Source organism: Balaenoptera acutorostrata, chromosome 11, assembly GCF_949987535.1.
Source record: "Balaenoptera acutorostrata chromosome 11, mBalAcu1.1, whole genome shotgun sequence".
Classification (NCBI taxonomy): domain Eukaryota; kingdom Metazoa; phylum Chordata; class Mammalia; order Artiodactyla; family Balaenopteridae; genus Balaenoptera; species Balaenoptera acutorostrata.
Window position 1 is genome coordinate 4559980 of NC_080074.1, and position 22170 is coordinate 4582149.

Here is a 22170-nt window from a genome sequence, read left to right on the forward strand (position 1 = left end):
GTGCTCTCCCCTCATCAAGAAATACTCTCACCCGGAAGCTGAGAATGGGACCAGCTTGGGTTCGGATCCCGTGAGTCCCAGTGACCACACGCCCGTCCGTGTCCCAGGTTCCGCGTCTGTAAAACCTGTGATGCTAGTGCGCGCCTCCTGGGGTGGTTGAGAGAACCAAATGAGATCGCGCATAGATGGGCTCGGCACAGAGGTACGCAGCTGGTTTAGTGTCCCCTAGTGATCTTATTATTCTGGTGGCCCCCTCCTCCCATTGTCTGCCTCTGGAAGCCCTTCCCTTCCCTGAAGAAAACCTAACCGGATCAAAAGCCGCTTCCTCTTGCCAGCTTTCCCGTCCTTCCTGAGTCCGCCCTCCCTGCCCTGCCCTGCCCTGCCAGCCAGAGTTAATGGCTATTTCCTCTATCCTCAGCACCTCCCCCCATCCCCCACCCACCCCCCCCCGCGGGTTTTAAAGTTGGCTAACAAACCCCACCCCACCCCCAGCCTACAGGGAGCCTCCCATTCGTGAGGGAAGTCGTGCTTGTAAGTTTCAAAAGCCTGTGAACTTTGGGGCCCCAGAGCCCCGAACACCGTGGGGGCCAGTGAGTCAGGGGTGAAGGAGGAGCAGAGGTGGGCTTCGTATGTGGTGCCAGGCACTTGCCTGTGTTCCTTTAGTTCTCGGAACAAGGTGAGGAAGTCGCCATCGTTACTATTCCAGATGGGGAAGCTGAGGCACATTTAACCACCACTGCCTGCAGCTCCTAATGCCCTGTACCCAGGGTCGGAACACAGTGCAATTCAATTCCTGAGCACCTGTGCTGAGTGCTGGGCACCTGTGTTACCCGAAAACCGGGTTCACCTCTTGGTGAATGTGGAGCCAAAAGACACAACTAAGCCAAAAAGCGTGTGAAGGGACTTCCCTGGTGGTCCAGTGGCTAAGACGCTGCGCTCCCAATGCAAGGGGCCTGGGTTCGATCCCTGGTCAGGGAACTAGATCCCTCATGCAGCAACAAACTATCCCACAGGCTGAAACTTAAAAAAAAAAAAAAAAAATCCCACATGCTGCAACTGACCTGGCACAGCCAAATAAATAAACAAATAAATATTTTTTAAAAAGAAAAAGCAGGAGAAGGAAGGATTTATTATTACTTGCAGCAAGTAAGGAGAACACTGGGGATCTTTCCCAAAGCAGTGTATCCCCAGACCACAAAATTGGGAAAGTTTTAAGCTAAGGGTGGGGAATTCCCTGGTGGTCCAGTGGTTAGGACTCCGTGCTTTCACTAACGAGGGCCCGGGTTGGGAACTAAGACCCCACAAGCCACGTGGCGCGGCCAAAAAGAAATAATAAACTAAAGACGCATGCATGTTCACGAAGGGGCTTGAGCAGAGGAGAATTCTGCATAGAATTGGGGCAAAGGTCGACAGAGTCCAAGCTTTAGTGGATTGAAGTCAGAAGGGTCAACATCATCTTTCTGTCCTCCACTTGGATGGGGGCCTTAGTTCCTGCAGAACTCAAAGACTGTATTGGATTAGGATGTATATCTCTTGAGGAGGAACTTGGACTCTGTTTTATCACTGACTGTTGTTTCTTGACTGCTTTTACTTTGTTCCTGCATTCCCTCACTTCTCTTAATATCGTTAATTACTGAGACCTGTTCAAGGGCAAGCACTATGGCCAAGCTGACATCCCAAAATGGCTTAGGCCAAAAATAGCTTCTCTTATGTCAAGAAAGCCATGCCTGGTTCTCTTTCTCTGGGGACCCCCTAACCTATCTGCTTACACCTGGACCTGTAGGAGACAGCCCCTGCCCTCAAGGGCCCCAGGCCCCGGCGTGGACCTTGATAAACAGAACCCTGTGGGCTCGGTGCTCTCAGAGTTCAGACCCAAGGTGCAGCGGGGCCCAGGCAGGGTGTGCCAGGATGGTGGAGCTGGAGTAATCAGTTCAGCTCTAGGCAAGGTGCAGGCTGGAAGTCTCGGCCCCTCCACCCAAAAGCTCAGCCAGGCAGCCTTACAAGGACAAAGCCAGCAGAAGGGACACCTTGGGAACAATGCCTTCCCCTCCCCTCCCCCATATCCAAGAGAGACACAGCTTCTCTCAAGCTGTGGAAAATTACTGGGAGGCACTGCCACCTGGCCGCGTTGCACACTCTCAGAGCAGATAAGGCAGTGGCGGGGCAGGTAGACAAGGAGCCGGCATGGTGCTGGGGTGCGGGCGTATGTCACACAGTGTGGGCCCTGCAGGGTGTAGGAGTCCGCATCCCAGCCCCCACCCCACGGGTGTGAGCACGTCTCATTCAGCGTGTACTGAACACAGGAGTGAATATGTGTATGCGTGAACCCACAAGGCTCGGTTCCCCAGACAGACCCCACTCACTTCTGTGCAGAAGTTGCTCTCGTGGATATGCTTTTGTGTGTTTAACTACTGTTTATTGAGCACCTACCACGTGCCACGTGCTAAACTCTCCATATGCATCTTACCGCACCTGTCAGTCATCCTGTGCGGTAGGTATTATTATTCCCCTTTAACAGACTGAAAAGCAGACACTGAGGACTTAACGGTAACCAGGCCAAGCTGGAAGGTGGGCATCTGCTTGGAACCGCTGCAAGACATGCCTGGCTACAGAAAGGGTGTGGTGTTAGCAGAATGGAGAAAAGGGACAGAGTCGCAGGCGGGGCCCCGGGAGAGGGAAAAGACATCAGGGATGAGCTGACAATCCTTCCATCCCAGAAAGGAAGTTGTTGCTCTGTTGCCACGGAAAGACCCACATCATAACACAAAGATGCCCTGCATGGGTGTAAAGCCCTGATGTATGCATATGGTATACCTCTGGACCACACCCTACGTAGATAACACACACACTATGCCCCCGTGTGGCTTATGGGATTTTAGTTCCCGGAGCACGGGTGGAACCGGAGCTGTCGGCAGCAAAAGCGCGGAGTCCTAACCACTGGACCGCCAGGGAATTCCCCTACGCCTCCCCACATCAATTTCCTGTAGAAACTCCTGGTGCTGTACCTGTGTCTGGGCAGGCTGGCGGGTAGGACTGTGACGCCAGTGCTGGGCAGCCAGTGGGGGGTGTGTAGCTAGCAGGATGGCTTTGCTGGCAGGAGAAGGGAGGAGGGAAGCTTGGAGAAGTCTCTCTGGCCCTCCTCCGCTGTTCTGTCTGCCCCCCACCCGGGCCTCAGCTCAGGCCTCCTCACCCCTGGCCTGGAAGTTTGCAACAAGCCACACTGAGGTCTCGGCTCACCAATCCAGGCCCCTGCTCCCCAGCAGCCATGATAAGGCCAGGGGGACCAGCATGAATACCTCCTAGGAGCTGAGGACACAGCAGGAAAACAGCCCCTGCCCTCATGGAGCTGACGGTGTAGAAGGGAAATGGGCAATATACACGTGTCACGTGCCTAGGCCCATGCTCCGCAGTAAGAGAAGCCACCGCAATGAGCAGCCCACACACTGCAAGGAAAAGTAGCTCCCTCTCGCCACAACTAGAGAAAGCCCGTGCACAGCAATGAAGATCTAATGCAGCCAAAAATAAATTAATTAATTAATTTTAAAAAACATAACCATTATTAAAATTTATAAAGAAAAAAAACACGTGTCAGGGCGTGGGGAGGCTATAAAGAAAAGGGCAGTTGGGTCAGGGACAGACACCGCTATGAAAATAAAAGGGCAAAACACAGCCTGGGAGCAATTTGCAAACACATATCTGACTAAGGACCCAATCTAAAATATACTAAGAACTTATAACTCAATAATAAACGAACAACCCAGTTTTTAAAAACTGAGCAAAAGATTTGAACACGTTTCATCAAGGAAAATATATGGACGGCAAATAAGGACCTGAAAAGATGTTCAACATTATTATGGGGAAATGCAGATCAAAACCACTACACACCACCAGAATGGCCAGCATTTAAAAGCCTGGCCATACCAAGTGTTGCAGAAGATGTGGAGGAACTGGAACTCTCACACTGTTAGTAGGAATGTGAAGGCATACAACCACTGCACACCTATCAGAATGGCTAAAATAAAAAATAGTGTTGTACTTCCCTGGTGGCACAGTGGTTAAGAATCTGCCTGCCAATGCAGGGGACACGGGTTCGAGCCCTGGTCCAGGAAGATCCCACATGCCATGTAGCAACTAAGCCCGTGCGCCACAGCTACTGAGCCTGCGCTCTGGAGGCCATGAGCCACAACAATTGAAGCCCGCGCGCCTAGAGCCCATGCTCCGCAACAAGAGAAGCCACCACAATGAGAAGCCCGAGCACCGCAACGAAGAGTAGCCCCCACTTGCTGCAACTAGAGAAAGCCTGCGTGCAGCAACAAAGACCCAACACAGCCAAAAATAAATTAAAAAAAAAAAAAAAAGTAAACATGCATTTCCCATGCAACCCAGCAATAGCACTCAGGTATTCGTCCCAGAAAAATTAAAATTATGTTCATGTAAAAACCTTACATAAATGTTCATAGCAGCTGTATTCATAACAGCTAAAAACTGAAAACAGCTCAAATGTCCTTCAGTGGGAGAACAGATACACAAACTGTGGTCCATTTACATCACGGGACACTTACTCAGCAATAAAAAGGAATGCACTGTTGATACCTGCAACAACTTGGATGGGCCCCAAGGGAATTACGCTGCCCGGGGGGGGGGGGGGGCGGTGGGGACTCAAAAGGTTATATGTTGAGAAAAAATCACCTCCTCCTCCAGGAAGCCCTCCTGGCTATGCCAGCCCTGGTTGGGTGGGGAGAGTAATCGTATCTCTGATTCTTACAGCACTTCTAGACTGAACTGTGTGTCGAGGGCCAGACTATGCTCTGTCCAGGGCTCTGCTCTGACAATTCCTCTGTGCATTTCTATTCTGACCGGAAGGGTGGCTCCGAGTTTTCCCAAGCCTGGGGCTCAGGGTTTGGTTGGATTTAACTGAATGACATTACCTCGTGATTGATTAGATCTCAGAAAAAATCACCTATTTTGGAGCAACCTTCACAAGCATTCTGACTCTCTTTGCACAGATGAGGTCAGAGGAGCCCAGAGAGGGTACTTCCTTGCCCCAAGTCACACAGCATGTCTACAGTGATCAGCTCATTGATGAACCATGATTGAGATGGGAGAGAAGGTGAAGCAGCATCTGTGTGGAGGTGGAAAGCTCAGCTCTGAAGGCCCTGCCAGCTCAGTCATGGGAGGAGAGGATCCTTCAGAATCTGAGAAGTAAGCTAGAAAAATTGCTTCTGTGGGTATTTATAATTAGAAGTTTCTGTGAAGCTTGAGTCCAGCCCAGAATCCATGAACCAAGCCCAGCCTCTCCCACCCACCCCCGCCCACCAGCTTGGGTTATTCTGCAGACTGGAGAGAACTGGCTGGAAGCTGGCCAAGTCTTGGCTTCTGCCTTCGAATCCAAGCTCACCCCCCAACCCCATGCTGCCCAAAGATGAAGGTTTACCCTCCTCTCCCCTGTGCTGCACAGAAGGGGCCTGAATGCCATTCCAAAGGGGCCAAAGGCCTCCTGCCTTGTCAGCTATGGCCCCCTCTGGTGCATCTGGACATGTCTCAGCATCCGTGATCTGGTGCCCTGAGAACACCCCATCAGCCTGCTGGGGCTCTTCCTTATAGCTGTCAGGTAGCGTTCTTGCTTTAACCAACCCTGCTCTGACAAACCTCTTTTTTTTTTTTTTTTTGGTCGCACCGCTTGGCATGTGGGATTTTAGTTCCACAGCCAGGGATCAAACCTGCGCCCCCTGCACTGGAAGCACGGAGTCTTAACCATTGGACCGCTGGGGAAGTCCCCTGACAAACCTCTTCTTCTTTCAGTGATGGGAAGTGGGACTCACTTGTTTTGCACATCCCAGAAAGGAAAGCAGTCTTGTTACCTGGCTCAGAAGACAGAATTGAGTTATCTGTGCAGAGACTCACAGACCCAGGACTGGGAGAGCCCGTCTGCCCCCCAAGAGGACTTGGTGCCCCTCCCCTGTGTCCTGCAGCCTCTTTTGCCTGCCTGTGGTGGGGTCCTCAGAGAAAGCTGTGAAGGGACCCAGAAGTGCATGGCCCTGAAAGTAACTGTTTACATCAGCCCATTTTACAGATGAGGAAACTGAGCCCCAAAGAGAAAGAGCTGACTACAGGGTTGGTGGGGGGGACAGGACGAGCTGCCAGCAGAGCCGTAACCTGGGCCCAGATCAGCTTCTGGTACCTCACAGCCAGCAAACCCAAAAACAGCATCTAATAATCCCTAAAGCTCACAAGAAGCCCTCAGGGGAGGTGCTGATTTCCCATCTTCCGGAGGAGCCTGAGACTCAGACAACCCCGGTGCCCTAACAGCCCTGATTTCCTTACCCTCTCCACCTTCGCTTTGACTGAAAATTAGCCCCCGTCCCCACCCTCCAGAGAAACAATGCAAACCCTCAGAATGACGACTCATTCATTCATTCAACATCTCACTCATTCATTCTGTAAGTCTTTATTGAACTCAAAATCTTGGGAAGATTTTATTAAGTGCTTTCCTGCAGTTGGACCAACAGGCCCTGTGTTCGCCTTGGTTGGGGTCAGGGTGTGAACATGGCCCCCCGCAGACCCCTGAGCAAGCCCCTCGGGGAGACTGTGGCCGCCCAGAAGTGGCATCCGGGCTCAGTCCTGGAGCTTGCTGGCATACACCTCGGCCCTGTCCAGGGGCGGCCCCCGGTTCACAGACGTGTACGAGGGCTCCGAGGTCCCCAGGGACTTGGGGACGGCCTCCTGCGTGATCTGGGAGTCGTGGGCTGTTTCCCCGTCAGCACTGCCCATGTCCCTGACGGAGGAGATGAACAGAGCCGGGGTTAGGGGCGCAGAGCAAACCCCAACCCCTCAGCTGGTCAGGGACCTTTCTACTTAGACATTGCTTTCACGGAGGTCACCTTAGGCCTTCATTCAATAGACCAAACTTTCCAGAGCACTTACTGTGTGCCAGGCCCTGGGATAAGAAACGTGTCACTCTTTTGGAATTGTGTGAACAATTTACAGGTCTTACCATGAGCTGGACAAATGTCCCCAAAGAGCTAAGATTGTATGGGGAGACAGACCACAGCACACAATGACCAGACAGAGTGGATGAGTCCACTGGAGGGCTTCCTGGAGGAGGGGGCAGTTAATCTGGCCTTCAAGGAGGAGAATGGAGGCACAGAAAGGTATTCCAGGCATTTGATAGGAAGGACTAGGGAGTGTCTGGGGCAAGAGTGCGAAGTTGGGTGCAGCTGGAGCTGGGGTGAGGATGGTAGGAGGGACGAATGGAAGAGCCAGGCTAAAGTCAGATAACAGGACCTTGGTGCCAGATTAGGGTGCTGCCCAAAGGGAGGGAGGGACATCACCACATCTAGACTGCTCGCAGGTCTGGCCAGACAGACCAGTCTCTTGGTGGCTAATCTCATCTATTATCTGTGTTTTTAACTTAAATGTCAGAGGGCAATCTGATTTCCAAGTTCACTGCCTCCTCCCTACTCCATCCTTCACCCACCCCACGTCTCCTCCTTCCTGGCTAATCTCTACCTTTCCACGTAATTTCACCTACTCCAAGGAGCTTTTCCATCCGCTGCACCCGCGCTGGGACAGGCACCCCCACCCCGCCCCCCATCTTTAAAGCTGCCTGGGTCTCCTGCCTCTCTCGCTGAGATGCACACTGCATGTGAGTTTTCAATTCATCCCAGTCCTGATAAAAATTTGTTCCTGCTGTTCCTTCCTCCAGGAAGCCCACCCTGATGCTCCAGGTAGGATCTGCCCTGCCCTCTTCTGGATTATCATGGCACCTGCACCTGCGGCTGCCTTGATTCACCCCCTGCTCCATCCTCCCAGGATTAGTGGATTGCTGTCTTCCCACCAGGCAGCCCCATTAGCTGCTCCAGACACCCCATGGGACACCTCCAGTCCTGATCTAAATAGACGCACATCAGAGTTGGTAGTGGCGTCAGGAGACTCAGGAGCTCTGGTCCAGCTCTGTTTTACCTGGGGGTGTGACCCTGGGCCACCCTTCCCCCCTCAGGCCTCAGTTTCCCCATCTGTACTGCAAGCGAGTGAATTATAATGACAACAGAAGCTAATACCCATTTAGTACCTGGGTACTGCCCTGAGGACTCTATAGGGAATATTTCACTTAACCCTCGCAACTCCATGGGGCAGATAATATTGATTAGAATCTCCATGTTCCAGAAGAGGAAACTGAAGCATAGAAGGATAAGACACTTGCCCAAGACGCACAGCTGTGTCAGAGCTCGGATCTGCCCACAAAGCCCCAGTGCTCAGCAACCCCCTACCCAGCTGAAGACTTGACCTTGGACACCCCAGGACCCTGCTCCCCTCTCACTAGACCCCACCCCACCCAGGGTGGAAGGCAGCTCTCTTGCTCCCGGGCTCCCCCCACCTCAGAAGACCCTCCTGGTGGAGTGTGTCCCCAAGCCCTGCCCGCGCCCCCCCACCCCGCCGGCGGGAACTCACGCGAGGCTGAGGACAATGGCGCCAGCACAGCCAATGAGCAAGAAGAAGGGCAGGGAGCCCAGGATGGACGTGATGACGATCATGCCCCCGCTCCGCCGGCCCGGCCACGTGTCGATCGCCGAGTACGGAGCGACTGTGGGATGCAGGCTGGTTACTCTCCAGATGCTGCAGCCCCCAGCCTCCTCCCAGGGACGCACAGGGAAGCCTTCCCTGCCCTGGAAGCCTAAAATCTCAGGGGTGAAGCAAGGACCCAGGTCAGTGCCTCTCCCTGGGTTTCAGGTATAATTATCTGACTTGCTACCACATCCCACTCCCCAACTTTCTCTTGCCTGTGTCTGCTCTCACCCTCTTTTAACCGTCTTTTTGCATAATTTTGAATTATGAACTGACTCAAGTCTTCCGGTGAGACGGATGGGATACAGATTATAAACAAAATAAAGGTGGAGCAAAGGTCCCCAGTCTAACGGAGTCAGGGGGACTGTGCCCTCCCTCTGCTCTGGCCAGTGTCACCCTTTTGGAACTAAGTGGACAAACCATTTATAGGTCCTACTGTGAGCTGGCCGCTTTTCGTCCAGTGTTTCCTGTAAATCCCATGAGACCCCCGTTCTGCAGATTGCTCCCTGCAGCTCAGGGAGATTGAGTTCCTGTTCAAGTCTGAGTGCAGACTCCAGCCTCAAGCCTGTAGGTCTGTCTCCCTGCCCCAAGAGAGCTGGGCCTGGTGCTTTTAACTGGATTACCCGAAGGAACCCTGCTGGAGGAGCAGAGCAAGGATTCTTCTTCCCACTTTTCAGATGGGAAAACTGAGGTCCCACCCAGCAGTGAGGCTCAGACGCTGGGCTTGAACTTGGGACTCTCGGCCCCAGGGCAGTGCTGTTTCAGTGGGACCACAAAGCATGGGCGTGCCATTGGAGGGGTGAGCGGGGACAGAGGGTAGGAAGGAGCCCCCAGCCACATGCACGCCTGCCCAGCTACACCCTCACTAGCCGTGTGACCTCAGGCAACCTCACAGAGCCCTAACTGGCCCATAAGATTACCATGGGTGGCAGGGGAATTGTTTTTTTTTGGCTGTGCCTGCAGCTTGTGGGATCTTAGCCCCCCGACCAGGGATCGAACCCAGGACAGCTGAAGTGAAAGTCCGGAGTCTGGACTGCCAGGGAATTCCCAGGGAGTTCTAAAGTTAGGGTCTCAGGTCGTCAAAATTACCGTAGGAAATCTCTTCTGTCGCCCCTAAGGTTCAGCAGACGTGATTTGGTGTGTATAAACCTGGGATCTGTGTTGAGAACTCAGATGGAGGCTTGAGGGGGACAGGGCAGGACCACCGGCAGATGCCTGGGCCTGCAAGACCCCCCATTTCAGAAAAACCATAGGAGAATGGCACTCCTGCTGCCGCCAGGGCTCATGCCCCTGTGGCTAAGATGCCTCTGGAACCACCCTACAGGATAATGATGTTGTCCTTGTGAGGGCTCAACAAAGGGGCTCGTTAGGGTCTAAATGCAGGATAAACGCTGAGCCCTTTGGAGGCAAATGTACCATCAGGGCTGGAAATGCCGGCTGACTCTGTCTTCAGTTACACCATCCACAGCCAGCCCAAACACCTGCAAATCCTCCACCGGCCTCTGTCATGACACCTGGTCCTCGAGGGAGGGAGGGAGGGAGGGAGGATGAAGTCTTGGGTTAAACTATTTTAAGATGCATTTTCCTCATAACCCAATAACCTGCCTGTATCTGGGGAGACTTTTCCAAGTGACAGCGTGTGTCTGCTTCCCTGGGTTCCCTTGAGGACCACTCCCAGCTCACCTCCGCCACTTACGTCGGTTGGTGCGGATGGGGTCCGACCACAGGGTCTGGTCCTGTACCAAGCCTGTGGACATATTGACCAGGACGTACTTGAATCTGGAAGGAAATGGAGCAGGGATGACTTCTCTCCATCCCGTGAGCCTCAGCCACAGGGAGGGGGAGGGACCGGGGCAGAGCTGGGACTCGTAGGAGATGGAGATCTAGGTGGCCCCAGTGGGTGAGGTGGGGGTGGGGGGCTCTGGCAACAGGATGCTGCTGGACTTCGCATTAGCAGCACCTTTGCCCAGGTGTTTCCACAGCTCAGATGCCACCTCATCCACAAAGCCGTCGGAGCCTAGGCTCTCCCTCTGGGAGCCCCTCTGTTTCTCTGCCGTATATATTGTGCACGTAGCAGATTTGTTGAGTATTGACCCATCTGTCCTTCTTGCATTTTTGCCTTCCTCTATTCCCAGCCTGGTCCTCGGTCTCACAAAAGAGACTTAAAAAAAAGGAATAATATCCATTTGCAACCCCGATGCCCTGTGATAAAGGCTAACTTTATATCCAGAAAATCCCAAAGTGTTACAAAACATAAAGGAAGATCAGGTGACACAGTACAGAATACCCATGGCCTACTTTAGGTCTTCTTCACCCTCAGTTAAAAATGATGGATGTTCTGAGATCAAAGAAATTAACAGCCTCTAGTTTGACACACAAAAAAATGAAGACCCTTAAAATCTTTGTAGTATCCAGTGTTTTACTTAATCCCTGCTTCTCGAGGTTTGAAGATGAGAATTCCAGAGGCTGGGATGTATGCCCTGTGTCCCCTAGGTAGGGTGGGCTCAAGTAGGAGGGAGAGGTTTTCCCACATTAAGAACAAGGTCAGAGGTAAGGGTTGAGGATGGGAAGAGGACAGCCAGGACTCAGGTCCTGCCCAGTGGCCGAGGCCAGAGGAGGGGTGAGCCCTGTGAGAGGATGAAGGTAAGGGATGGCCTGGGCCCCAGATGTGGCCTAGAGGGTACAGAGACCCCAACCTAGGCGTCTCCATGGTAACAGGGGTGAGTGTAATCAAGGCTTGGCACTGGGTGAGACGCCTGGCCCTGGGTCAGGGCTGAGCCCCCAGCTCGGCACAGAGCAGATGCTCAGGAAATACACGTGGAAATGAACCAGGGAGCTGCTCTGCGGTGCACTGCAGGAAGGCGGGAGAAGTCTTTGCGCTGAGCCCCAGCTTTTCTCGAGGTGACCCCCTTCCCTCTCTGGACCACAGCTCCTTCCCTGTCAAACGAACTGCCACATGGGTGATGGGCCAGGACCAGGTGCATAACTTGTAGGGCCCAGTGCAAAAAGGAAAATGCGGCCCCTAGTTTAAAAGTTAAGAATTTCAAGACGGCAATGGCAGAGCATTAAGCCAAGAGGGGGTCCTTCTGAGCGCAGGGCCCTGTGCACGGTCACGAGCCCAGGAAGCCAGGAATCCTTCACGGCACCCGGGACGGTCCTGGCATGTGGTAGGCTCCGGAGAAATGTGGGTTCTCACACTTCACCAGCTCTATGTCACCCCACGTCGGGGCTGGGGCACACCTGCCCCTCTCCCGCAGCCGTTCACACCCACCTGTATTCCGTGGCTGCTGACAGGGGTGGGTTGCAGAGGCCCCAGAAGTTGGGGTCAGACAGGCAGGTCCCATTGGTGCCCACCCTGACCAGGTATGCGTTCAGGATCTCCGAGGCCCGGGACACATCCCTGACAGCATCCAAGCTGGGCAGGTCGCTGCAGGGGGTCAGGTCAAAGGCCGCCGCCTTGTAGGGGCCTGTCCTCCCTCCCTCTGTTTGCCGGAACGTCGAGCTGAGTGGGGCCTTGGTGCTGTCCTGCACAGAGGCGTTCCTGAAGCTGGCTGTAGAGGCAGTGCCGGGAGTGAGGTTCCTGGCCACCCCAGCTTAGTCACTCACTCAGTCATTCAACAAACGTCCCTAAGCATCCTCTCTGCGCCAGCGCTCTACTGGGCCCTGGGGTCTCTTCCTTACTTGCTGGGTGATCTTGGACCACTCACTTTACCTCTCTGGACCCTCTGTGAAATGGGAGGAAAATACCTCGCAGTGCCTGCAGATTGGGATTGGGCACAGGTAGGCAGTCAATACTTGCTTGCTGAAAGAATAAAATGATGACCCCACAGGAGCTGCTGTAAATGGCTGCTGGCTAGAAACGTAAGAGGTTGTCATCGGGTCCCTACTCTCAGATCCCAGGGTTGCTGCCAGTGAACAGGTCGGGGCTGGCCCAGAGCCCTCAAGTCCAAATGCGTGGCTTCCATCCCAAACACCGATCTTGAACTACAGCGGGAAGCCTTGGGCAGGACTTGAGCTTGAGGACCAGAGAATCTGATTTGCTCTCCAGCTCCGGGAGCTCCCATGAGTTACTCAGCCTCTCTGAGCCCCGATTATTTGCCCCTGTGATGAGCATCCTAACGGCTACCTTGCAGGCAGGTTGTAACTATTAGCTCTAAGGTGTGCGAAGCATGAAGCACAATGTAAGTACTCCGTGATTGATGCTGTTATTATTTCCCCCACTAGACTGGATGTCCCTCCAGGGCAGATGCACGTCTGTGACCGCAAGCACCCAGCCCAGGGCTGGCACAGAGCGGGCACCAGTGCGTGTCAGTGAGGGGCATGGGGTGGTTTAATTGCAGGGATGGAGCACCCCTCTACCTGTCTCCTTCCCTCCTGCCTGCAGACAGGTCAAAGCCCCTTTCAGAGCAGCCCAGAGGAAGCAGGACCCTTACCCGAGTCGACCAGGACATAGAGGTAGACCTCGTAGGTGCCATGGAGGGCCGCTGAGCTGTCAAACATGCAGAGAGGCTTTTCCAAGGCCACGGTGGTGAGTGTGGGGTTGCTGGTGGCAAAGGTCACACTAGCCAGCTGGGGCTGGAGGTTCACACCTGGAGGAGCAATGAGGCCAGGAGCTGACCCCCAGCAGAACTGTCCACACCCACGGGCACCCTCTGCGTGCGTGCGTGCACACACACACACACACACACACCCCTCTGCAGTTACTGAACATCTGCGGTGAGCCAGGCACTGGGTTTCACTCTCCCTGTGGGCCATCTCAGGAACTTGTCTCAGACACGGGCAGCATTCCCGTCCCCACCCAGCCACCCTGACCAGAACCAGGAAATCCAGCTGAACTACTTCTCTCTCGCTCCCCCCAACAGACATTCAGTCACCGAGAACCCCATTGCTCCGCCTATGCATCTCTCCACCCCGTCAGCCCGGTCTGAGTCCACCCTCTTCACCTGGACCCTAGTAAACAGCCCTCCCCCATCCTCTGCGCTCTATCGTGCAAATCTGACTGCGTCCCTCTCCTGCTGGGCCCCTTCCTGGCTCCCCACTGCCCTCCAACACGGTCCAGCCTCTCTGGAGGGGCAGTGAGGTCCTGAAGCTCTGGGCCTTGCCTCGTGGGTCTCCAGCCTCCCCTCCATGCACACCCCCTGACCTCATGCTCCGGTCACACCGATGGACAGTGGGTGGGAGGTTCCCAGGATAGACAATGCCACCGCCCTCCTCCTGAACTTGCCCATGCTGCCCCTTCACCTGAAATATCCCTCCGTGTCCCGAGTCCAAGTGTCACCATGAGTCTAGTCCAGTCCCTTCTCTGCTCTCCCACAGTCCCCTGTGTGCTTGTCTCTCGCAGCACCCAACACAGAGCCCTCGAATCCCCATCAGAGGAAGCTTATTAATCAACGTTGGCTATTATTATTAATATCTGGCTCCCCAGAGCCTGCACAGGGCCTGGCACAGAGCAGGCATCTGTGCCCATTCCTGGAGGGAATAAGTTCCCATCCCTGATGCCACTTCCCATCCTGGCTCCTCTGGGGACCCTTCAGGAGGATCAGGGTGCAGGACACGCCCTGGGACACAGCTGCCCGCCCTCCCCGGGCACAGCCCCCTCCTCTCATCCGCCGTTTACCTGAGCCAAGTCGCAGGCAGCCGAGGGCCAGCAGGACCCAGAGCGGAGGCATCGCCCGAGAGAAACTGCGACAGGGCGGGCGGTCCAGGGGGCAAGCGTGCACCGCGCCTCTCCCGCCGCGCGCACCTGTCGGCCCTGGGCCCCGGGCGCGCCCCGCCCCGGCCCGAGTCAGCCAATCTTCGGCCTCCTCGCAGAATATTTGCATAAACCCCGCCCCGGGCTTCCCCGGACCGCGAGGTGCTCAGGACACAAATCCATCCCCGTCGGACCTTCCCCGTCCCCTGACCGAAGCTCCTACTGTGTGCCGAGGCTGGAGCGGCGCTTTCAGGGCGTCTCTCGCCTAATGAGACCTTGGGGGCAAACCACTCCCTCTTTGAGCCTTAGTTTCCACACTGTAAAGTGAGGACGCTGATTCCTTTATGGAATTCTATTTATGGAAACCCTACTATGTGCCACTCACTGGGCTCTTGTGAAGATGAAACGGGTTAACGGGTGAAAGTAGTGTCATGGAAAACCTCGAAGTCCTGGGTCTGTGAGCTGTCTGGAGACCTCTGGTGTGGCCCTTCAGTTCACAGGTGCAAGGCCAAGGCCCAGGGAGGCCAGGGACTCGCCAAGGCTGCAGGTGGGCTCCGGGGCTGGTGGAGCGCAGGACTGCTGCCCCCCAGCCCAGGGCTGTTTCAAAAGGGATGGATCAGGGTTTCAAGGCGTGCTTCCTGGCGGAGATTTTGAAAATAGTGTTGGGATCTTCACCTGGACCAGATGGTTCCCTCCAGCATCAGGAAGCGTGCACATCTCCCAGTACGCCTTAGATATTACATTTTAAAAATAAAAGTAAGAGGATGGGAAATTTTTAAACTGGAGCCCAACAGTAACTAGTGAATCTGTGTATGACATGGATGGTATAACCAACTGAAGAAAAAGACTGTACCTGAGGGGCTTTGGAACAGGCTTGCCTGCCTGTGCTCCCTTGGTGGAGAATCCTCTAAGGACAAAGAGACCCTGGTCCTCACTGGTGAGGCAGTGGTGACAGTGGGAGACAGAGCAGCTGGTAAGCAACTTTGGGGCACCCTAGGACTGGTGCTGTCAGCACCCAGCTTCCCTCCATAGGATGAAGGGGATTTGGATCCAGTGGGGGAAGGGGGAGTATTTTCAGTTAGCAATATTATTATGAAAAAGTAACAAAACGACTCCCAAGCTCTGTCTACTGAGAGGACATAGAAGGGATGACTGCCTGTTGCAAGGAGCTCACTTAGCACTCTTGGACCCGAAACCTCATCCACCAGCAAACCGCACCAGGGCCCCTAGAGAGATGGCGACTCCAGGGCTGGGACAGGGAAAGTCCAGAGGAGCCTAGAAAGTAAAGAAGCTCTCGAAGAACAATGACACAGAAGGCGCTTGAAAGGGCTCCCAATGGTCAGATTGGGGAAAATTTGAGCACAAAATAAATAACCAAAGTAACATATTTAGCCCATTGGATAAAATCCAAATCCATGAGTCAATACTAATACTTTTTAAAAATATTTATTTATTTATTTATTTATTTGGCTGAGCCAGGTCTTAGTTGCAACATGTGGGATCTTTGATCTTCGTTGTGGCATGTGGGCTCTTAGTTGCGGCATGCATGTGGGATCTAGTTCCCTGACCAGGGATCGAACCCAGACCCCCTGCATCGGGAGCACAGAATCTTAGCCACTGGACCACCAAGGAAGTCCCAATACTGATACTTTAAAAAACGTTTCATAAGAGAAGGGAAAATTCTTCTTTAAAGAAGAACACCAACAAATAAATGTAGAGAGAATGACAAAACCAAAAATCACTCTTTTACAACCATCCTGGTAATAATTGATTCGAGAAGGAATCATCTCAGAAGATGTTAAAATCATAGGGTCAAATATTTTTAGGGAACAAGATACACAGAAATCTGGAGACACCAACTTAATGATATAGTCAAATCTGATGTCACCAATAATGGGACGGACTGACCTCACGTGCTTCCCAGCATCATGGCTCTGGGAAGGGCTCAGCATCATCTATGGATTTCCTGGCCAAAAAGTCTAACCGGAATCTAATCAACAGCAAACAATCAGACACATTCAAACTGAGGGATCTTCTGCAAACCAGCTGGCCTGGATGCTCTTAAAATATTACTGTCATAAAAGGCGAAAGCAAAAACAAAACAACAAAACAAAAGGCTGAGAATCGCTGTAGACTGAAGGAGACATAACAACTATTATATAAAGGCACTGAGTGTCCCTTGATGAATTCTTGGGTAAAAACAAAGAAGCTCTAATGAACACTGTGGTAGTTAGCATGACAAAGAGAGAAATTTGAATTACTGGAATGTGTGTTGGATAATAATATTGATTAGACACTAAACTTCCTGAGTGTGACCACATTATTGTGGTTCTGTAAAGGGAGATGCATGCTGGACTATCGTGGGTGAGGCGTCGTGATATCGGAAACTCACACTCGTATTTAAGGAGAGAAACGAGGAGAAAATAAGAGACAAAGCAAATGTAGCATAATGTTAACAATTGGTAAGTATGAATGTTCACTGTACTCTTCTTGAAACGTTCCTATAGATTTGAAATTTTTCAAAGTAAAAGCGTTGGGAGAAAAAGATTTTATCCTCAGCCACAAACGCACTGATCCCCTCCCAGGGCCTCAGTTTCCCCTCTGTAAAATGGGGCGGGGGTTTGATGGCCTCTCAGCTCTGACCTGCCAAGAGTGGAAGAACAGATCCTTATCTGCAGGGAACAGAAAATGCCCCGAGATAAGGAACTCTTGAGCAAGGGGTGGGGTTTTCCTCCAAGAATTTTTATGGACTGACTTTTCTTGCCCAGCGACTGTGTGTGTGTGAACCAGAGTTTGTCAGAGGCCAGCAGAGCTGACCTTGAAGGCTCAGCCCAGAATCCCCCATGAGAGAGAGAAGAAGCAGGCAAGGACTCACTGTCTTCTCCAAGACACTGCAGTTTCTTATGAAAACACAAACAAAAATCCTTAGCCTCTTGCCTTGCCCAAATATGGAGAAAATATTTGGGGGAAAAAGTTAAAATAATAATCTACTGAGGCCCAGAAACATTCTACAAAAAAAAGTTTTGGATTTATAAACAAGTTTCCACTTCAAAGTGCTGACTTTTGTTTGGCAGATTCTGAAGAAGGGAAAAGCGCAGGAGATACGAGCCGTTTGCCTGGGTGACACTCACGCTGGTGTCAGTGGAGGGAAACTGGGGTGCCAAAGAGGCCCTGACACCTGCCAATGCTTCAGCCCAAACGTCCCATGTGGACATTCCAAAAATTTTTTTTGCAAATACCAATTTTTAAAAACTTTCCCCTTTTGATCAGGCCCATTCCAGGGCCCTGAGTCTTCCGTCTGACTTAATATTTTACTTCCAGTTTTATTGAGATATAATTGGCGTACAGCCCTGTATAAGTTTAAGGTGTACAGCATAATGATTTGACTTACGTACATCATAAAATGATGATCACAATAAGTTTAGTGAACATCTATCATCTCACATAGACACAAAATTAAAGAAGTAGGAAAACAATTTTCTTTTTAACATCTTTATTGGAGTATAATTGCTTTACAATGCTTCGTTAGTTTCTGCTGTATAACAAAGTGAATCAGCTATATCCCCTCCCTCATATCCCCTCCCTCTTGCGTCTCCCTCCCACCCTCCCTATCCCACCCCTCTAGGTGGTCACAAAGCACCGAGCTGATCTCCCTGTGCTATGCGGCTGCTTCCCACTAGCTATCTATTTTACATCTGGTAGTGTATATATGTCAGTGCCACTCTCTCACTTCGTCCCAGCTTACCCTTCCCCCTCCTCGTGTCCTCAAGTCCAGTCTCTACGTCTGTGTCTTTATTCCTGTCCTGCCCCTAGGTTCATCAGACCTTTTTTTTTTTTTAGATTCCATATATATGTGATGAGAACTCTTAGGATTTATTCTCTTAACAACGTTCATAGGTAACATACAGCAGTGTTCATTATATTTATCATGTTGTACACTACAACCCTAGTACTTATTTAACTTATAACTGGAAGCTTGTAGCTTTTGACTGAGTTCATCCAGATCCTTCTAGCCCCTATTCCCCACCTCTGGTAACTACAAACCTGATCTCTTTTTCTATGAGTTTTTTTGTGTTTGAAGTGTAATCGACTACAGCACTATGTTAGTTCCATCTGACTTTAAATCCGTTTGTGTATTTCAATCCATCAGATCATCTTTCTGAACCCTGGCCTGGACTACGTGCTTGCTAGGAGGCCACGGAGCAGGAGGCTCTGTAATGGGAAAGGTTATACAAACCCAGCCCTGCACAGACCTCCTTTGAATTTGAAACATGGGGAGTTTATAGGTCGGAAATTCTTGACCCAGAAATGTTTCTCCAAGGGCCAGAGAGGCCAGAGAGGCCTGAGCCGGTTTCCACAACTCTTTTCTTTTGATGTCACCCCAGCAAATACTTGGTCTTAGTCTTGGCCACATCTGAGAAGTCCTGGAAGCCAAGCTTTTAGCTGTGGTGAGATTCAGTCACTTTCAAACAAAATGAAACAAAACAAAACGTGAGCAAAGAAACCCCAGCCCCCAGGAGCTCACCCATCCACCACCAGCTCCAGGTTGCTCTCAGCAGCCCTCACCTCTCTCTGCGTGCCCCAGCCTCCCCCCCGCCCCCCCCATCCTGCAGAACAGCCCAGCAGGGCCCTGAAGGGCCTTGGCTCTGGTTCTTTCTCCACAGCCTTAGTTTCTTTCTCAGTGAACTAGAGGTACTCAAGGTGCCCCCTGGCAGAGCAGAGGCGTGAAGTGTGGTCGTGGGGTGAACACGACTGGGGTGCTGGGCAGTGTGGGGAGTTAGAGCCTCCAGACCTTCACCCTCCTTCTCCAGGCCATCAGAGGCCTCCGTTTCAGTGCCCGCTCAGGTAGAATCCAACCTTACTCTGCAGGTATTTATTGAATGCCTACTATGTGCTGGCCACACCAGTCTCCCAAGTGACTCAAATCCATCTGTTCCTTTCTGGTCCTGTTCCCACTGCCTGGCACGTGCTATTACTTTGCTAGGGCTGCTGTAACAAATACCACAGACTGGCGGGGAGGAGGTGGGGCTGAAACAACAGAAACTTAGTTTCTCACAATTCTGGAGCCTAGAAGTCTGAGATCAAGGTGTCAGCAGGACTGGTTGCTTCTGAGCCTCTCTCCTTGGCTTGCAGGTGGCCGCCTTCTCCCTGTGTCCTCAGATGGTCTCCCTCTGTGTGTCTGTGTCCTAATCTCCTCTTCTTATAAGGATGCCTGTCATATGGATTAGGGACCATCCTAATGACCTCATTTCACCTTATCACCTCTTTAAAGACCCTGTCTCCAAATACAGTCACATTCTGAAGTACTGGGGGTTAGGACTCCAACTTTCACCCATGACACACATACTTGGCTCTGTCTATGCCTTCCTGCCTGGACTAATAACATAATAACAACAGTTGCCCTTATGTGTCAAGGACTACGCTAAGTGTTTCACACACGTTAACTCATTTATCACATCCAGTCTGAGAGGCAGGTATGATTATTACCTCCATTTTACAGATGAGGAAACTGAGGCTCAAAGAGGTTGAGCCTGTTAGACTGTAAGCTCTGTGGAGGCAGGAACCTTGTCTTTAACCCCAGCACAGTGCCTGATGCTGTTATGCAGGACAGACAGACATGCCCAGTGTCTCCCAGGTAGGAAGTAGGGAGAGGATTTTAAACCCATGTCATGGGACCCCGTCATCCATGCCCTAACCACTGCACAGACCTGCCTCTTCCTTGGTCTCCTCTCCCCCAGAAACCAGAGTGGCATTTCTAAAATGCAAACCTGGGCGTCACTTCCTCATGTTAAACCCTTCAGAGGCCCTGACCGTCCTCAGGATAAAGTCCAAGCTTCTTACCCCAGCATCCAAGGCCTCACATGGCTGGTTAGCTCCCACCAACCTCTCCGCCTTCCCTCTCTCCCCCAACTTGGGGCACTAGCCCCGCTGAACATTGGCCTGCCCCCAAGCTCACCACGCTCTCTCTTGCCCTCTGTTGCTCCAAACATGCGGCCTTTTGCAGCGTCCCCCAGCTTTGATATCAACAACTGACGTTTTCTCAAGACTGATTTTGACTGCTGCCCTCAGACGGCTGCCCAAGGCCTTTCTGCACATGTTGTGCCCACTGCTTGGACTGCCTGTGCTCCACACTCTTCCATGGAAGCCACCTGTCCTCCAAGGCCTGGCCCAAATCCCTCTTCCTCCAGGAAGGCTTCCTTCCATGGCTCTCCACACGTGCCATGGCTACTATGATGACATCATGCCGGTGATGTGTCTTGCTCCCTCAAACTCCAGAGTAAGAGCCCATCCCGGGCTGTGATAGGATCTTCTTTGTTACAGTGACTCCCATGCCCTGCACAGGGCACATGCCCAGCAGTGTTTGATGAATGAATAAGTGAAAGAATTTTTATTTATTTTATTTTATTTTTTAAAAAATTAATTGATTTATTTGGCTGCGTTGGGTCCTAGTTGTGGCACATGGGATCTCGGTTGTGGCATGCAGGATCTTTCCTTGCGACACACAGGCTTCTCACTAGTTGTGGTGCACGGGCTCCAGAGTGCACGGGCTTAGTAGTTGTAGTGCGTGGGCTTACTTGCCCCGTGGCGTGTGGGATCTTAGTTCCCCTGACCAGGGATCGAACCCGTGTCCCCTGCACTGGAAGGCGGATTCTTAACCACTGGACCACCAGTCCAGTGGTTGTTTTTTTTTTTTTTCTCTCTTTTAGTTGTGGCTCACGGGCTCTAGAGTGCAGGTTCAGTAGTTGTGGCACATGGGCTCAGTAGTTGTGGTGCACTGGCTTAGTTGCTCCGCGGCACGTGGGATTCTCCCAGACCAGGGCTCGAACCCGTGTCCCCTGCGCCGGCAGGCGGATTCTCAACCACTGTGCCACCAGGGAAGTGCCACCGTGAAAGAATTTTGCTGTACAGGAGAGACTGGCGCAACATTGCAACTGAACTATACTTCAATTTAAAAAAAAAAGACGGACTTCCCTGGTGGCACGGTGGTTAAGAATCTGCTGCAACTACTGAGCCCATGCTCCGCAACTACTGAAGCCTGCGCACCTAGAGCCCGTGCTCCGCAACAAGAGAAGCCACTGCAGTGAGAAGCCCGTGCACCAAAATGAAGAATAGCCCCCGCTCGCCGCAACTAGAGAAAGCCCGCACGCAGCAATGAAGACGCAACACAGCCAAAAAGAAAAAGAAAAAGAAAAAGAAAGAATAACAGCAGTAGGGAGGGTGTGGGGAAACCAGCACGTTCAATTATCCTTATAATTTGGTATAGCCTAGTGGAGATGTTTTTGGTTTTTATTTAATAAAAATTTTTATTTAATAAAAAATGTTCTATTTAATAAAAATCAAAATGTAAAATGTAAAAAAACATTTTAATGAATATAAGCAGAAGAGAGGTGGCTCTTTGAAGGTGCCAAGTTCATCTCGGTTCACACCAGACGCCCTCTAGGAAGGAGCCGTAGCGAGGCGTGCGGCCGGCTGGCATCACTGCAGGCAGGAGGGGTGTTCACACCGCGGACATATTTTGAAGGCTGAGCCACCAGGATGCTGCTGGGGGATTGGATGTAGAGTGTGGGTAAGGGAGGAATCCAGGGTGGCCCCAAGCTCTGGCCCGAGGAGCTGGAAGGATGGAGTTGCCCTTAAGCGAACAGGGAAGGCGCTGGGAAGAGCAGCTTTGGAGGGGGGAGGGAATCCAGACGTCAGTTTTAGACCTTCTCATTCAGTTGAGGCTCTGGAGCCCAGAGAGGGCGAGTGGCTGGGGTAAGCCACCCAGCCACTTGGAGGCGTGGACAGACCCTGGTGATCTTCCCGTCCCTGGTGGTCTCCGCTTTGAGGACTATGAGGCCGGTTCTCTGACCAGGGCCCCATCCCTGGGCTTCGGAGAGTTTACGGAGCCAGTGGCAGCTTCTCCCACCCGGTGA

At 52.1% G+C, this 22170-nt stretch overlaps 1 protein-coding gene and 1 long non-coding RNA gene across 3 annotated transcripts in view; one reads left to right on the forward strand and one right to left on the reverse strand.

Annotated features, from left to right (window-relative positions):
* LOC130709225 (uncharacterized) overlaps positions 1-6344 on the forward strand; it is a 7760-nt gene extending 1416 nt beyond the window's left edge. The window contains exons 3-4 of the long non-coding RNA XR_009009727.1: positions 5007-5202; positions 5700-6344. This is a non-coding gene — a long non-coding RNA (uncharacterized LOC130709225). The remainder of the gene's footprint in view (positions 1-5006; positions 5203-5699) is intronic.
* Positions 6345-6615: 271 nt separating this feature from the next.
* Positions 6616-14258, reverse strand: UPK3A (uroplakin 3A). 2 transcript variants are annotated; one of them, XM_007189185.3, is made up of 6 exons: positions 14183-14258; positions 12999-13154; positions 11837-12116; positions 10262-10344; positions 8452-8584; positions 6616-6775 (listed from the first exon to the last, which is right to left on the reverse strand). In XM_007189185.3, the coding sequence occupies exons 1-6, from the start codon at positions 14232-14234 to the stop codon at positions 6616-6618; spliced, it is 864 nt and encodes a 287-aa protein (XP_007189247.2). In that variant the 5' UTR covers positions 14235-14258. The 2 variants fall into 2 exon arrangements, with proteins under 2 accessions (XP_007189247.2, XP_007189248.1); XM_007189186.2 differs by lacking the exons at positions 10262-10344; positions 11837-12116.
* Between the last annotated feature and the right edge of the window lie 7912 nt (positions 14259-22170).